We start from the raw sequence: 16,997 nt of genomic DNA, 5'->3' as shown, positions 1-16,997 counted from the left end.
AGGCTGATCATGGAATCATGGAATGGTTTGGGTTGGAAGGGACCTTAAAGCTCATCCAGTTCCACCCCCTGCCACGGGTGGGGACACCTTCCACTGGCCCAGGTTGCTCATTTCCCAGATCAGGTTGATTTTCACCTCCTGGTGGTCCAGGAATAGTATTGCTGAGCAGGTCCTGGCAGATGATATCAGAGAATCCCAGAATTATTTGGGTTGGAAAAGCTCTCCCAGGCCATGGAGTCAATCCTGTGCCTGATGCCCACCTTGTCCCCCAGCCCAGAGCACTGAGTGCCACATTGGGGACAAGGTGGGCATCAGGCACAGCTTGGATTCAAAGCTCTGGGAGGTCTTTTCCAAGCTCAGTGATTCTGGAATTTTGTGATTTCAGCTGTCAAATCAGCAGTGATTCTTGAGGAGACATCCGACAAACCCACCAACAGTGTCCAGATAATTTCCAAAGTCACCATTGTACCCCGGCCAGGAATGCTCCTGTTTCCATTTCCATTACTTTTTCTGGGGAAGGGTTCTCACCTTAAAGCTCCTGCAAAAAACAAACGTCACCAAGCAGCTTTTTCCTACCCTGGCTGGGAGGGAAGAGCAGGATGAAAGCAGTGAGTGCTGTTCTCTGCCCTCACACCTCTGAGGCCTTGATGTCTGTGGGAAGGGTTTCCAAAGGCAGAGCCTAGGGGTCCAACCCCTGGACAATTTAATCCTTGTGCTCATGAGGTGCCATGTGCCCAATATTAGGATAGCACAGAGAGGGGAACAGTGGCTGAAGTGACTCTTTCCCCCCCAGCAAGGCACAGCCCTTTCGCCCTTCCAAAGACTCCCAGGATGGCACAGCAACACCCACAGCTTCCTGGGGCGTGGATCACACACCTGAGCTCATTCGTGAGTGGTTTTCCACGGATTTATGGGAATGTTTAACCCAGGAAGTCTGTTGGCTCATGCTGGTTGGCTGCGACTGCCGGGACATCACCAAAATCCTCATCGTGGCTGTCGGGGGCATCCAAACAAGGCCAGAGTTTCAGAATGACTTTTTTGGGGGTGTTTGGTCCCTCTTTACAGCCATCAGAGAGGTCAGTCCCTCGCTTGGGCTGTCTGGCTCAGTTTTGTAGGTGCACACACACATGTGTAAGTGGATTATGCAAGTGTATTTGAAAATAAAAGTCTGTTTTATGGTTGTATCGTAACACATAAAAGCAAGGAGGAGAGTTTTATGGTGCTGCTGTCATCCCAAAACAGGTACAGCCATAAAACACACATTTCCCTGACAATACCTCCAATCTAAACGTGCCTTTGTCAACCAGACCCATAAATGATGAATAATGCACAAGTGATAAAACCACTTAATAAAGGCGAATGCAGATGAAACAGAACAACCAGAGGAAAAAAAAAACCACCCAGCCAGAATTATTGGTAAGAGCGGTGAGTGACACAGAGGTTTATGGTTATATAGGCCTGTGGTTAACCAGTATGTGGTTAATGAATAGTCTTCTGTCAACAAGAAGTAAGTTAAGTGTCTTCCTGCTCTTGCCAGCTCGTGTCACAGCCTCACACGGGCTCAGAGATCCTCTGCTCTGCAGAAAATCTTGGAATTTACTTCACCTCCCTCTTCTCCTTTATTCTGGTCTTGGAGACTAGTAGTGTGACCACATTTTACCACATTTCACTGTTGTTGTTTGGTTTTTTTCCTGCATTTATTTTATATATAGAAACATCTCGAGAGCCTCCTAAAGAAATAAATTCACTACGTGTTTTAGCAGAGTTGTCAGAAAAAAAAAAACAAAAACAAACCAACCCAAACTGGAAGCAAGATGGAAATACTGCAGATTAGTAAAGAGAATAAAGTATATTTTCCAAGTTCTTTCAGTCTTAGTGATCTGAGTGTTGTATATAAGGACCCAGAGAAATTAGATTTTGGAAAGAAGGGAAATCTACGGGGGCTTCTCTGACATTTGTAAAGTCTAATGGGATGGGTGGTAAAGTTTTTGGGGGAAATTTATCAAACCTCATTGCTGATGCCTCATAGAGAGATCTGCTGTGCTGACAGGGTGAGATTAATCAAGCTGTAAAGCTGTAATTGGTATTTAAAAATGTCAAGAGCCATCCTCGCTCAGGGGGGATGTAGGACCCAAGAGTGGGTGGGATTCAGGGATCTGGAATCATTTGGGCTTCTGTAGTGATGATTTCCATCCCCAGAACTGCTTTCTAGCAAGGATATGGAGGTGGGAAGACACTGGGATTTGTGCTCCAGCTTCTGGTTTGTCGGGGCTGTGATTCAGGATTCCAGAGGGATTTATGGATTCACATCACTGGCCACGGGCTTCCTGCAAGATCCCGGCCAAGACACTTCACCTCCCCACGGCTCCTCACCCCTGGGGTGTGGGGAATGCATCCCAAATTCCATCCCAAATTCCCAGGGATGTGCTGAGGACAGTTCCCAGCAGCCCTGGGTGTGTGTGTGCTGCAGCCCATCAGCACCAGGGTAGGAGCTGCATCAGGGGAAGGATTGAATTGCAAGGGAATGCATATGGAGAGGGGGGATAATATTTAAATTTATCCTTATTTATAGAGCTAAATGGAGCATAAATAAATAAATAAATAAAAATAGGAAGGTTTGGAAAGGAACTAACTCAGCACTCAGGAGGGCTGGAGCCAGGTGGTAAAATGAAGGAGGCAGATCTCAATGTGCAACCTCAATTTTCTTACAGCAGTTCCTGGTTATCTAACTTGGGGTGATGTCCCCTGATGTCTCCTGCTGATACCAATGATTTCTGGCAGCCTCTGAGTCCTCTGTGATGCTGAGAGAACTGTGCTGAACCTGCTGACAGGCAATGTTTGCACTGCTGCCCATGCCAAGGCTGTCATGAATGCAGAGATCAGGGCTGATCAAAGATGCAGGAGGTTACTTTTGATATTTAAAAAAAGCCAGAAGTAAATCCACTTTCCCCAACTCAGATCTATGCCATGCACATAATAATTTGGAAGAAGCCTTCATGGTTTTCTTGCTGAATAATAGAGAAACTGAGCATTATGCTCTGCTGTGTCCTCATAAATTGTTTTAATTCTCTGTGGATGAGCTGCAGAGATTTTTTTTATTATTATTATTTTTTTCCATTCCCTTGTTTCTTGGCATGGCAGCAGCAGATGATTTTTAAAGGGTTCTGGGTCACAATATGGAGTTGATCTCCTGGTGGCCTCGACCACAAAGTGTGGGATTTTACAATCTGAGCACCCAGTTCTCTTTAATTTTCACAAGTGCTGCTGCTCCAGATTCCCGTGGCGGTTCTGGAAGAGTCAGCCACGATTTCTGAGCCTCCCTGAACTACCACCCTTCAGAAAGCACAGATAACATCCCAGCAGTCATGCATATCAGATAAACTCCAACTGTGAGGGGTAACCTCCTTTTTTTATATATACAAACAGAGCGTAGATCATTTAAATACAAATTAATTCCTTTCCCCTGAAAGCTTTGAGCAGTTGCCACAGAGGGGAACGAATCCAGCACCAGGATTATACACCCCACTCTCTGGGCACAGCTTTATGTTCAGCTGAAATGTTTCAGTGCCATTCAGGGTGTTTGAGTGAGTGTTGCCAGGAATGAGTTTCTCTTTTCTCAGTAACATCTTTTTTTTTGTTGTTTATTTTTTTTTTCTGTTGCAGGGAAAAGCTTCACGTTGACAATCACGGTGTTCACCAACCCCCCCCAAGTAGCCACATACCACAGAGCCATCAAGATAACAGTGGATGGACCTCGGGAACCCAGAAGTAAGTGAGCTCAGGATGGCATTTCCAGAGGGATAAGGTGGTGGATCAGGGCAGGGCTTGGTGAAATCCAGCATTATCCAGTGCACGTGGAGCAGGGGGAATGTCTGAAGCCATGGCTGTCCTTAGAATGGCTTTAATCATCCCTTCCCAAAGGGATGATTATCTGGTTTATGATTATTTGGTGTCCAGCTGGTCCAGGCCATGACTTGCATTTTTCTGAAGCACCTCCCCAGGGTTGATTTGGCTCCTAGACAAGAGCTGAGAGAAAGGATGCTGGGAAAAGGTGGGTAGAGGATCCCTGACACATCATTTCTTGCTAGTCTTCCCTTTCAGATGTTAAGAGGATCTTAAAGCATTGGAAACCAATATGTCATTGATCCAAGCCTTCAAGCTCAGCCACCCTGCAAACATAAATAAGTACCTGAGACAGGACATGAGGTTGTTGCCTCATGGAGTTCATAGAATCACAGAATCACAGAATCAGCTGGGTTGGAAGGGACCTCTGAGATCATCAAGTCCAACCCTGGATCCAACCCCGCTGTGGTTCCCAGCCCATGGCACTGATGCCACATCCAGTCTGTCCTTAATCACCTCCAGGGATGGAGAATCCACCACTTCCCTGGGCAGCCCATTCCAATGGCTGAGCACCCTCTCTGCAAAGAAATTCTTTCTAATATCCAACTTAAACCTCCCCTGGCACAGCTGAAGACCCAGCCCTCTTGTCTTGCTGATGGTTGCCTGGGAAAAGAGACCAACCCCCCCCTGGCTCCCCCCTCTTGTCAGGGAGTTGTAGAGAGTGAGGAGGTCTCCCCTGAGCCTCCTCTTCTCCAGGCTGAGCCCCCCCAGCTCCCTCAGCCTCTCCTCACAGCACTTGTGCTCCAGTCCCTTCCCCAGCCTTGTTGCTCTCCTCTGGACCTGCTCCAGCCCCTCAATGTCCTTCCTGAGTTCCCTGTGCCTCACACTGTGGCAGAGCTCAGGAGAAGCTGTTTGCTCAGCCAGCCAACCTTCCCTCTTCTCCTTCTCCTCTTTTTTTTTCGAAAGAATGAAGCACAAGGAGGAGATGAAGGGTTTGATATCCCTGGGGAATTACCCAAACCCTCCCCACAGGTGGTTGTTTTGTTCAGGTGGTGAGGGCAGGGAGTTGTGTCTGGGGGGTGAAGGGAGGGTGGAGCAGATGTACAGGGAGAGAACGCTCAATTCCAGGCTGGTTTGGGTTGGAAGGGATCTGAAAGATCATCCCAGATTGCTCCAAACCCCATCCAACCTGACCTTGGATACTTCCAGGGATCCAGGGGCAGCCACAGCTCTGGGAATTCTCTCTCTCCCAGCCCCTCACAACTCTCACAGGGAGGAATTCCTTCCCAATATCCCATCTAACCCTGCCCTCTGTCAGTGGGAAGTCATTCCCTCTTATCCTGTCCCTCCAGCCCTTGGAAATAGTCTCTCTCCATCTTTCCTGGAGCCCCTTCAAGTCCTGCAAGGCCACAATCAGTTCTCCCCAAAGCTTCTCCTCTCCAGGCTGAACAATCCCAGCTCTCCCAGCCTTTCCTCCCAGCAGAGCTGCTCCAGCCCTGGGATCCTCTTGGGGCCTGCTCTGGACTCTCTGCAGCAGCTCCATGTCCTTGCTGGGCTGGGAATTCCAGAGCTTGTGCCTGTTACCAGAGGCATTTGTTGGCCTCAGCCACAAACCCAAATGGGGCATTTTCATACTTTTATCAAAATGTAAATTGTGGTTTGTGGTTGGTGTCCTGCACTCCTCCTGCACCTTTGGCAGAAGTTCTGGCTGTTGCTTAAGTGGGAATTGTCCCAGAAGGACAGAACAGCAGGACTCAAACACCCACTAGAGAATGAGACCCACAGCTCGGGGCTGCTTCTCTAGAAAAGAAACTGCAACTAAAATAGCTTAGAAAACTCATATTTTCTTCTCAAGCCTTCATTTGCCTGAGTTGCACCAGGATGCTGCATGTGTTTAGTGGAAAAATCTGACCCGTGTTTTTTGGACTTGAGGACAGACTTTCAAACAAAAACTGCTGGCAGGGTAAAGCTTTTTATTTAGTTTGGTTTGTTGTTTTGTTTTTGTTGTTGTTTTGGGGTTTTTTTGTTGAATTGTCCCTGAAAAAATCTCCCCAGTGAACCAGGCAGCTGTGCACATTAAAAGGATATTTGTATATGCAAGTGACAGATTTGTGTATGCAACGACCTGGGCATGCTCAGGGTTTGCAGACAACAAAATAAACTTTAGTTCTTTGAATATACATCTGCTGGAAGGGTAAGAGACAAACTCATCCTGCAGGCACGGCTTCTGCTCTAAATCAATTCTTCAGTTGGTGTAATAGTTAATATTTAATAAGATTCTACATTTTAAAAAGGAAGTGGAGATATGCTACGGGCAGAGGGAACATACGTGTCTTCCCGACCCAAATGTGTGCAAAAGCTTCCTGGTCATTAATTTAGGATGTTGGAAGCAAATCAGCTGCAGGGGGGAGGAGGTTTTCTGCCTGTCATCAGGAAAGGTCCCTGTGGGAACCCCCCCCTGCAGGAATGCACAGCTCCTTTATTGCTGAGTCATTCCTGACGCAGCACAGAGGGCTGATGGGATCACGGGATCATGGAATGGCTTGGGTTGGAAGGGACCTTAAAGAACAGCTCATTCCATCTCCCTGCCATGGGAAGGGACACCTTCCACTAGACCAGGTTGCTCCAAGTTTATCCAACCTGGTCTTGGACACTTCCAGGGATCCAGGGGCAGCCACAGCTTCTTTGGGAATTCTAGACCCTCCCCACCCTCCCAGCCAGGAATTCCTTCCCAATATCCCATCTATCCCTGCCCTCTGGCAGTTTGAAGCCATCCCTCCTTATCCTGTCTCCTCATTCCTTGGAAATAGTCTCTCTCCATCTTTCCTGGAGCTCCTTCAGGCCCTGCAAGGCCACAATCAGGTCACCCCAAAGCTTCTCTTCTCCAGGCTGAACAATCCCAGCTCTCCCAGCCTTTCCAAAGGGACTGACTGCAAGGGGGTCTATGAGGACATTCCCTGACTCCAACTGGATTTAGTCACAGAAGTAGCATCTCCAGCTCCAAAAATGGCATTTTCATGGCATCTGCTTCTGGACCTTCTTGCAGAGCAGTGGGTGCCACTGTCCCCCCTTTTCCCCCAAACCCAACCCATTTCTGCAGCTTGGATTTGCCTCAGGAAATCATCTGCCCAGGCAATCTTTGTGCCAGGGCCTCACCACCCTCTGAGCAAAGAATTTCTTCCTAATCTCTAATTTAACCCTGCCCCCTGTTAGTTAAAAACCATTCCCCCTTGTCCTGTCACTCTCTGCCTGCATTAAAATCCCTCTCCCTCCTTTTTATAACCCCTTCAGGCACAGGAAGGGGCTCTTAGGTCTCACCAGAGCCTTTTCTTCTCCAAGCTGAGCAATCCCAGCTTCCTCAGCCTGTCAAATTGTGATATTACATTATTATTATTATTATTATATTAATTTTCACGTGGGCTTCAAAGTCTTTGGGTTTGACTTCTCACCAAGGGTTTCCAAATCCCAGTGGCAGCTGTAACCAGTCCAGTGTCTCTTCTCTCCCTATATTTGAGGGAGATGTGGATTGTCCTGATTCCCACGTGGCCTCCTGTCGTGGTGAGATGTGTCAAACCATGCTGGGTGCTGAAGGGACTGAAAATGGTATTGATTGATCTGCTTGTGCTTGTGTTGAGACCAGAATCAAAACGAAACTGCTGGATTAGAGAGTTTCTAGTTTCAGTAATGGATATCTGGGAATGCTCACAGAGCCAGGAGTCACTCACGGAAGGAATTACAGAATCACTGGAGCTGAAGGAATTACAGAAAGACCAAGAGGTATCTTCTAAGATGTCCTGACTCCCAAGAGATTTGGGGGAGTCATGGGAACAAAATGAGATGCTGGTGTCTTACAGACATCTAGGGAAAGTCATGCTGAAGTCCAAAACCAACACCAGCAGGTGTTTTATTTACTGGCTTTCTCTGAGGGTTCCAGTGAGTGTCTGTGTTCTCTGTGGAAAATGCTGGAAGGTGACAGGCCAGGGCAGGTTCAGGTTGGAGATTAGAAACAATTTTTCCCTGCAGGAGTGGTCAGGCCTTGGAATAAGTGTCCCAGGGAGGTGGTGGAATCCCTGCCTCTGGAGGTGTCTGGATGTGGCCCTTGGGGACGTGGATCAGGGGTGATCCTGGTGGTGCTGGGTGAGGGTGGCACTGGATGATCCTGAAAGCCTCTTCCAACCTGAATGATTGAATTTCTGCCTGTGCCTGTCCAGACAATACTTCCCATCAAATTGTCACAGCTCATCAAGAGACCCAAGATACTTAAGAATCTGGCTCTTCCTCCCCTGCTTTCACTACATACTTTTTTTTAAATCTCTTTTGAACTTAGAATTTCTATTCTCCACTTCTGAATAAATGCTTATTTTCAAAATGGGGGTTTTTTTGTGCAAAGAAATCAGACTGCACTGTCAGGGAGAAGGGCAAGATGACCTAAGCCATCGTTTTCTTCTCCAACTTCTATGATTTCTATGATTCATAAAGCAATTTATGTTTTTATGAGCTAAGTCCATGGGGAAAATCATTAGCAGTAACCAGATCAAGAGTAGTGCTCCTGATGAAAATACTTTTGGTTAGGAAACTTGGTAAGAATAGTATGACTCTTAAATTAAATATTTCCCTCAGGCCATTTGACCCACCGTGTGCGTCTGCTGAAAAATTAGGTTTTTTTCTTCTTTTGACTGCTTCCCTCTGTTTTCCTCATTGAATTGTTTTAACCTACATAGCTCTGAAAAATTCACTAATGGACCAGGTGCCTGAGAGTGAGGCAAAAAGGAAAAGGCTACATGGATTTAGCCCCGGCCCAAGGTTAAGCTGGGCATTAAATGTGATTATCCCCTGCTGGATATGTAGTTTTCCCAAAGAGGTTTTTGACATCCTTATATCAAAGGGCAGGAGCAAAGAGAGAGAGGGAGAGAGGAATATATTGCTGAGCAGGATTTGAGAAGGAGCTTAAAAAGCTGGTCCAAGAAGAGACTTTTTGGGAAGGAAAATTTCCTTTTGCCTCCTGGCAAAGCCAGGGAGGGACACAGGGGCAAGTCAAGGAGAGTTAAGGACACCCCCAGACCTTGATGTGGAGTGATTCTGTCTCACCTGGGAGGTTCCAGGAAAGCCCGTGGCCTGTGGATGTTGGGAAGGAAATCTCCAAATGGCCCCTTGTCCTGCCTGGGGTGGTTTTTAGGGAGTCCCCAAGGGCTGGTGGTGTTCAGGGCACCAGCTCTGCTGATCCTTTCCCCTGTCCTGTCCAAGCTTTGCCCACAGATTTCCACTCCCAGAGCAGCTTCTAGGAGGAGTCAGCAGAGCCCAAGACAGGCTGGAATCCCCCATCCCATGGCAGAAACAGGGAAGGCTCTTCCTGCACAGATCAGGCAGGGGTTGCCTCAGGATTCCTCTGAGGTTTCACCACTTCCACCTCCAGCCTTTTGTGCAAGGAAAACGAGGGAATCACAGAATATCCCCACAGGGATCATCCAAAGGTATCCAGGACACCCCAACACTCCCCCCTGTCCCTCAGAGCGTTGTCCAAACACTCCTGGAGCTCTGGCAGCCTTGGGGCTGTGCCCACTGCCCTGGGGAGCCTGGTCAGTGCCCACCACCCTCTGGCACCTTTAGAACCTTTTCCTAATATAATAACTATAAAAGCCAAACTGTTCTCAGAAAATCCTGTTCATTCCAGCCAGGTGAAATAAAAAAAAATGCCTTCATTTCTTGCTTTCTTTCTGCTGCAAGTGCCTCCATGTGTTGGGAACTGAGAGTGACAGGTACCAGCTAAAAGCTTGGAAACCCTAACAGAGTGAACCACCATGTGATTGGAAGAGCCCCACCGTAAAAGCTTATATTAGACCTTAGGAAGAAATTCTTTCCTGTGAGGGTGGAGAGGCCCTGGCACAGGTTGCCCAGAGAAGCTGTGGCTGCCCCTGGATCCCTGGAAGTGTCCAAGACCAGGTTGGACAGGGCTTGGAGCAAGCTGGGCTAGTGGAAGGTGTCCCTGGTGGCACTGGATGACCTTTAAGGTCCCTCCCAACCCAAACCATTCCATGATTCCATGACTCTATGAAAACATGTAAAGGAAAAGGTGGTGCTTACAGCTGAGAAAAGCAACTGAGCCTTTTTCTGCCTTTCCCAGTGTTTCCTCCCTCCCTGTCTCACAATCCAACTTTCACAAAATCTTGACTAAGGCAGTTGCCTCCAGGAGCTTCCAACCTAAATAGACTCTGCCCAGACAGGAAAAAAAAAGGGATGGGCTGCAAGGAAAGCTGGTGCTTGTGCACTGCTGGGGCTGTGGCTCTGTGTTTGTGTCCACTGATGGGGTGGACTTGTCCTTCAGTGATGGGGGCACTCTGGGGACATTCGTGGTTGGCCCGTGGAAGAGTTCTGTGCAAGCACAAGCTGGCTGGGGGGGTTTACAAAACATCACGTGTTTTACAAAATATTTTGTGTCCAGAGAAGGGAATGGAGCTGGGGAAGGGTCTGGAGAACATGTCCTGTGAGGAGCAGCTGAGGGAGCTGGGGGGATTTTTTCTGGAGAAGAGGAGGCTCAGGGGGGACCTCATTGCTCTCCCCAACTCCCTGACAGGAGGGTTGGAAGTATGAGAGGAAATGGCCTCAAACTGCACCAGGGCAGGTTCAGATGAGAGATTACAAACAATCTTTCCCTGCAGGAGTGGTCAGGCCTTGGAATAAGTGTCCCAGGGAGGTGGTGGAGTCCCTGTGTCTGGGAGTGTCCCAGAGGTGTCTGGATGTGACCCTTGGGGACATGGATTAGGGGTGATTGTGGTGGTGCTGGGTGAGGGTGGCACTGGGTGACTCTGAAGGTATCCTCCAACCCTGATGATTGTGGGGTTCTGTGATCACTCCCCAAATCCCCAGGATGTGAATTGAAGTGTTGCTGGCTCCAAATGGGCACAGGCAGGTGCGGATTGCTCTTGGTTTCCTTTCTCTGTGTGTGTGTGTGTGTGTCCACCCAGGGGTGAAAAAAAGAGAAATTGAATCCAATCAAACGAAGTAAAGCAGTTTATTATTGTGGATTCCCCATCCCTGGAAGTGTCCAGGGCCACGTTGGGTGGAGCAGAAAGACTTCCAGGACTGGAGGAATCCAGAACCTCTCTGGGCAACCTGTGCCAGGGCCTCCCCTCCCTCACAGGGAAGATTTCCTTCCTAATATCCCACCTAACCCTGCCCTCCTTCATCTTAAGGCCATTCCCCCTTCTCCTGTCACTTCCTGTCCTTGTGAAAATCCCTCTCCAGCTCTCTTGGAGCCCCTGGATGCACTGGAAGGACTTTATGGACTTTAACTGGCAGTGCAAAGGATTATAAAATTTCTATGAATGCCTGGCACTCCCTGGCAGAGCAGTGTTGGTGGGAATCCTTTTTATCCTCTTTCACACCTAGAACCTCAGTGGGTTTTCAATCCTTGAGGTTTCGTGGTGCAGACGCTGCTTTTCCACATGGAAAAGACGGAAAAGGATTAATTTCCCTGGCATTTATCAGCCTCACTGCTGAGTCAGTCGACGCTGGGTGATGTGAGCAGGGAATTTGTCATTTATTTTGGTTCAGTAAAATCATCAAATGCGTGGAACAGGAAATCCTGTGACAACACTGCTTTTTCTGGGAGTGTGGCAGCTCAGATGGATTCTCTTGCTGAGTTATTTGGCTGTCATTTTAAAGATACGCAGAAGTGTTGACAGGACAAGCTCCTTCCTCACAGAAAGCAGGGATACAGAAAACCAGAGCTGTTGCCGTGTGGGTTAGGAATGATGTTAAAACTGGCCCAGTCCTATAGAAATTATTTCAACTCCTTTTTTGAGTCACTTCATCTGACATAGTTTTTTTTTCACCCCTCTTGAATTAGTGTGATTTAAAATTGAGGGCAGGCAGGTAGTTATTTTCAATCCTCTTTTTTTTTTTTGCTTTTCATTTACACTTAATACTCATTATTTTATTGCCTGGTGGTTGAATAGTTACAAAGGCTGTGGTGAATATTTGCGAGTGTTTACCTAAATTTGCATGATGGGATCTTCAAAGGATACAAAGCCTCATGGAATCATTGAATCATGGAATGGTTTGGGTGGGAAGGGACCTTAAAGAACAGCTCATTCCATCTCCCTGCCATGGGCAAGGACACCTTCCACCAGCCCAGGTTGCTCCAAACCCCATCCAACCTGGCCTTGGACACTTCCAGGGATCCAGGGGCAGCCACAGCTTCTCTGGCCAACCTGTACCAGGGCCTCCCCACCCTCACAAGGAGGAATTTCTTCCTAATATATAAATCCCAATATCCCATCTAACCCTGCCCTCTGGCAGTTTGAAACCATTCCCCCTTGTCCTGTCCCTCCATCCCTTGGAAATAGTCTCTCTCCATCTTTCCTGGAGCTCCTTCAGGCCCTGTAAGGCCACAGTCAGTTCCCCCCAAAGCTTCTCTTCTCCAGGCTGAACAATCCCAGCTCTCCCAGCCTTTCCTCCCAGCAGAGCTGCTCCAGCCCTCAAATCATCTTGGTGACCCTCCTCCAGCTCTGCTGGAATCACTGGGTGAATGCTCTGGAATTGTGGCAAAAGCAGAATGAGGTGAATGTACATTATTTCTGAAGGCCTTTCCTAAGCAGTCCTTAGGTCTGACTTTCTCCTGTTGGCTACTCTTCCCTTCCCAAGATTTGGAGCTGTTAAATCAGTGAACAAGACCAAGATCTTTTTGGAGGGAGCATTTTCCACAGAAATAGGAAACTGGGAGTGAACAAAAGGGTTGAGGCAGCTGCTGGGGCTTTGCTTCAGCTGGGCAGGCTTGGAGTTGGAACCCTAGAGTGGTTTTAGGGCTGTCATATTGCCTTTAGCCTTCCTAGAAGGAAGTTTCCTAACAAATTGGAGATGTTGGAGCATCAATCCCACTTTCCTTCCGGGCAGATGACAAATTTTCCTTCAGGGATGTTCTGGAGGGTACCCAAGCTCTGTGACCTGATTGCTTCGCCCTGTTCTCCACAGGAGTTGGGAGAGAGGGTCTCCTTTTCCTCAGTGCCTCCTCTTCCTCAGGTTCTCCTCTTCCTCAGGGCCTCCTCTTGCTCAGGTTCTCCTCTTCCTCAGTGCTTCCTCTTTCTCAGGGCCTCCTCTTCCTCAGGTTCTCCTCTTCCTCAGTGCTTCCTCTTTCTCAGGGCCTCCTCTTCCTCAGGTTCTCCTCTTCCTCAGTGCTTCCTCTTCCTCAGGTTCTCCTCTTCCTCAGGTTCTCCTCTTCCTCAGTGCCTCCTCTTCCTCAGGTTCTCCTCTTCCTCAGTTCTTCCTCCTCCTCAGAACCTCCTCTTCCTCAGGGTCTCTTCTTCCTCAGGTTCTCCTCTTACTCAATGCCTCCTCTTCCTCAGAGTCTCCTCTTCCTCAGGTTCTCCTCTTCCTCAGTGCTTCCTCTTCCTCAGTGCCTCCTCTTGCTCAGGTTCTCCTCTTCCTCAGGTTCTCCTCTTCCTCAGGTTCTCCTCTTCCTCAGAGTCTCCCCTTGCTCAGTGCCTCCTCTTCCTCAGGGTCTCCTCTTCCTCAGTGCCTCCTCTTCCTCAGGGTCTCCTCTTCCTCGAGGTCTCCTCTTCCTCAGGCTCCTCAGAACGCTTGGAGAAGAGAGAGAGGGAAACTTTCACCCCACATGGAGTGGTCAGATGGTCACTAAACAAGGTTTTGGCACTGCCAGGATATTTTCCGAAGGTTTTGAGGAGTTGCCTCACTCAGGGGTTTCCCAAAACACCACATGTCCAAGGGAAAGACCAGACGAAGCTGTGCAGCACTTCCAGTGAACAACCCTTTCTTTGGAATATAACTGGAAGGAGTGAAAATCCACCTGCCCTGCTGTCCCTCCCAGCTTTGCCCGGCCCGGATTACTGGGAGGTGCAGCATTCCCTCCTCCCGGGCCCACACGGAAACCCTGCAGGCTTTTTGCTTCCTCCTCTGCCCTCCATGGTGAACAATGCAAAAAAGGACTTTATTTTTCCTCTGCATCTCCCTTTGTACTCTTGCTCTTGGCTGCAGGTGGGAATTGTGACGAGTAAATGAGTTTTTTATCAGTGTTAATGGTGAATCTTGGTCAGGCTGTTGCTGTGTCAGTGCAGGGCAGCTCCGTGGAAAGTGTGAGGGGAGAGGATTTATGTCCTTCCAATGCCTGAAGGGGCTCCAAGAAGGGTGGAGAGGGACTTTTCACAAGGACATGGAGGGGCAGGACGAGAGGGAATGGCCTTAAGTTGAAGGAGAACAAGATTAGGTGGGATATTAGGAAGGAATTCTTGGCTGTGAGGGTGGTGAGGCCCTGGCCCAGGTTGCCCAGAGAAACTGTGGCTGTTCCCGGATCTCTGGAAGTGTCCAAGGCCGGGTTGGACAGGGCTTGGAGAACATGGAGATTGTTTTAACAGAAGATGATGTTGAAAATATGACACCAAATGTGCAATAGTGATGGGAGACAAATGGAGGTTTTAAAGCTGGAGGGTCTGGATTTTACACAGCCAGAAGGAATCTCCTAGACTGGGAAAAGGCTGGAGAGAGGCTTTTGGCAAGGTTATGGAGTGACAGGGCAAGGGGCAATGGCCTGAAGCTGAAGGAGGGCAGGGTTAGGTGGGATATTGGAAGGAATCCCTGGCTGTGAGAGTGGGGAGGCCCTGGCATGGGTTGGGCAGAGAAGCTGTGGCTGCCCCTGGATCCCTGGAAGTGTCCAGGGCCAGGTTGGAGCAACCTGGGCTAGTGGAAGATGTCCCTGCCCAAGGCAGGGGGTGGGACTTTATTATTTTAAGGTCCCTTCCAACCCAAACCATTCCATGATTCAGTGAAAGACCATTTTGTCTCTGCATCTGAATCATAAGAGCAGGATTTGTCTGCTGTCCGAGGACACAACGTGCTCGCAAACAACTTAAACACATCCTGAAGAGATGGAAGGATGGAAACATCTTCCTTGCCTTCTTTAATCATGGAACAGATAAGGAACAGCCTGTAAAAATGGGAGGAGGCAAGAGAAAGAATTCAACCAGCCATAAACAAAAAGTTGATAGATTTTATTTTAATAGTGCCTGACCTTTATTCTGCCTTTGAGTCCATTAAGCACCAGGCCATCTTCTCCAGGCTGACCAGGCCAGAAAAGCCAGGCTGTGTCACAATAAAGGAAAAAAAAAAAAATTATGCCACTGTGCTGATTTAATTATTAAGGATTCTGTTTGTCTGGCTGGGTCTGCCTCTCCCACCTACACCCTGTTCCTCATTACCTGCTCCACGTATCTCTGCAATCTCACCACAAACAGTTTTGGTTGACCACACCACTTCCCTCTTGAAAGTTAATGCTGTTTGACTCACTCTGCGCCGCTCAGGCCCAGCCAAAGAAAACAAGCCAAAGAATAACCTGCTTGTGTGCACTTTGGAAACTTCTCAGAGGCCCTGCTTTCAAAATGCTCCACAGTAGCTTTACTATATCTCTCCGCAGCTGCAGAGGAAAAATGAGGGAAGCAAAAATGAAAAAAAAAAAAAAAAAAACGGGCTGGAGAACCTAAAATAAAGCCCAGGCAGAACCACATGAAATTTTATGGGCTCTCAGTGAACTGCAGGCCTGTGTAGGCACAATGGGAGCGTTAGTCCAGAGGAGGGACCGCTTAGGAACCCGCAGATTGAAATATCCAAACTTATTTCTTTGGAAAAATAGGTATTTTTTCAACTCCTGTGTAGCAAAACCAGTCACTGGATATGGTCAAAGGTCTTTAGTTCAAGGGAAGTGTGTAGCCCTTGCAGGCTGTACAATCTATTTGGACAGGAGCAAAGCTCCAAGCCGTCAAAGTCTGAATGGTCTGTACCCACGGGGAGAAAATTTATTTTTGTGTTGCCAAATTCCCCTGGTTTACATAAACACTGAGCCACAGGACCTGACCTTTAAGTTGCAGGTCCCTTGTTCAACCCTGTTTGAGGCTGAGTGATGGAGACCTTTCAGTGCCTGGAGACATCCATGATGAAATGTTTGTGTCTGAGCTGTCTCTTTGACCTCCAACGCTGGGATGTTTGTGCAACTCACTTTCCTGTTCCTTCATCCCCCTGAGGGCACTGCTGAGGTGACAAATCCTCTCATCCCTCACTTTTCCCACTCAGGCTGAGAGAGCACCGACCTCTGGTCGCTAGGACCAGGGACAGGACCCAGGGAAGGGCTGGAGCTGGGACAGGGCAGGCTCAGGGTGGATCTCAGCACAAGGTTCTTCCCCCAGAGGGTGGTGGGCACTGACCAGGCTCCCCAGGGCAGTGAGCACGGCCTTAAGGCTTCCAGAGCTCCAGGAGGGTTTAGACAACACTCTCAGGGACAGGGGGGAGTGTTGGAGTGTTTGGAGTTGGACTGGATGATCCCTGTGTGTCCTTCCCCACTCAGGATATTCTCTGGCTCCACAGTCGTGTTTCTGCAGCTTTTCTTTGCACAGAGGGGCCTTTTTCGTGCCTGTATTTTTCTTGGTTGCTCCCTGAGCTGTTGGATGGCTGGCTGGGCCTCATTCTGCACCTCCTCTTTCCTACATATCTCCAACTGTGACGTCTCAGCCCGTGGCTGGAGGGGATTCCTCCGGCCGTTGGTACATGCGGGAAGACGCAAACTATAAAGAAACAAAAGAGGCTTTTGGCAACGTGATGCTTGAGTTGGGACTCATTCAAACCTTGTCAAGGGCTCAGCATTTTAAAAGTGCATACACTGAGGTGGGGGAAAGGGAAAAGAAAGCAAAGGGTGTGATTTTGCAGACTAATTTAACTTCCACGAATAACTTCTTCCCTCCCAACTCCTAACGCTCGGTTCTGCGACTTTTCCTTCGCTGCCGTGACCTAATTCCTGGGGTGAACCCGGGGAATAATTGCACTTCCCCAGCAGGAATAGAGGGCACAACATCTGTCAGATTCAGCAGAAGTTCTGGTGGATGTACAGCCAGCAAAATAATTGTGGGTTTGAGTGGAGATGCACTCGTGCATCCCTGTTCGTTTGTACCTCCCGGCAGAGCTGGGGAGGGGGAGGAAGCACATTCCTGCCTCCCAAAAGTTGTCAGGATTGCTTTTTCTGGCTGTGGGACCTCAGGGTGGATGTGAGGCTTTTCATATGTTCATCAGGAAGCAGGGAAAGAGCTGGAAGAGCCTGGGGCCTCATAGTCGGTCAGAGCAAGGGAGAGCAGAGCCTCTCCAGGGCCTTTTTCCTGAGG

At 48.6% G+C, this 16,997-nt stretch overlaps 1 protein-coding gene across 1 annotated transcript in view; it reads left to right on the top strand.

Annotated features, from left to right (window-relative positions):
* The window catches only part of RUNX1 (runt related transcription factor 1), a 183,982-nt gene that overhangs the window by 122,740 nt on the left and 44,245 nt on the right, over nt 1–16,997 (top strand). Inside the window, exon 5 of the mRNA XM_027634564.1 lies at nt 3,664–3,768. Coding sequence (XP_027490365.1) covers nt 3,664–3,768 — 105 coding nt within the window. The remainder of the gene's footprint in view (nt 1–3,663; nt 3,769–16,997) is intronic.

This window comes from Corapipo altera, unplaced genomic scaffold, assembly GCF_003945725.1.
Source record: "Corapipo altera isolate COAL_440 unplaced genomic scaffold, ASM394572v1 0, whole genome shotgun sequence".
In the NCBI taxonomy this organism is placed as follows: Eukaryota; Metazoa; Chordata; class Aves; order Passeriformes; family Pipridae; genus Corapipo; species Corapipo altera.
The sequence above is the reverse complement of the archived record's forward strand: the minus strand, read 5'-3'. Positions and strand labels throughout refer to the sequence as shown.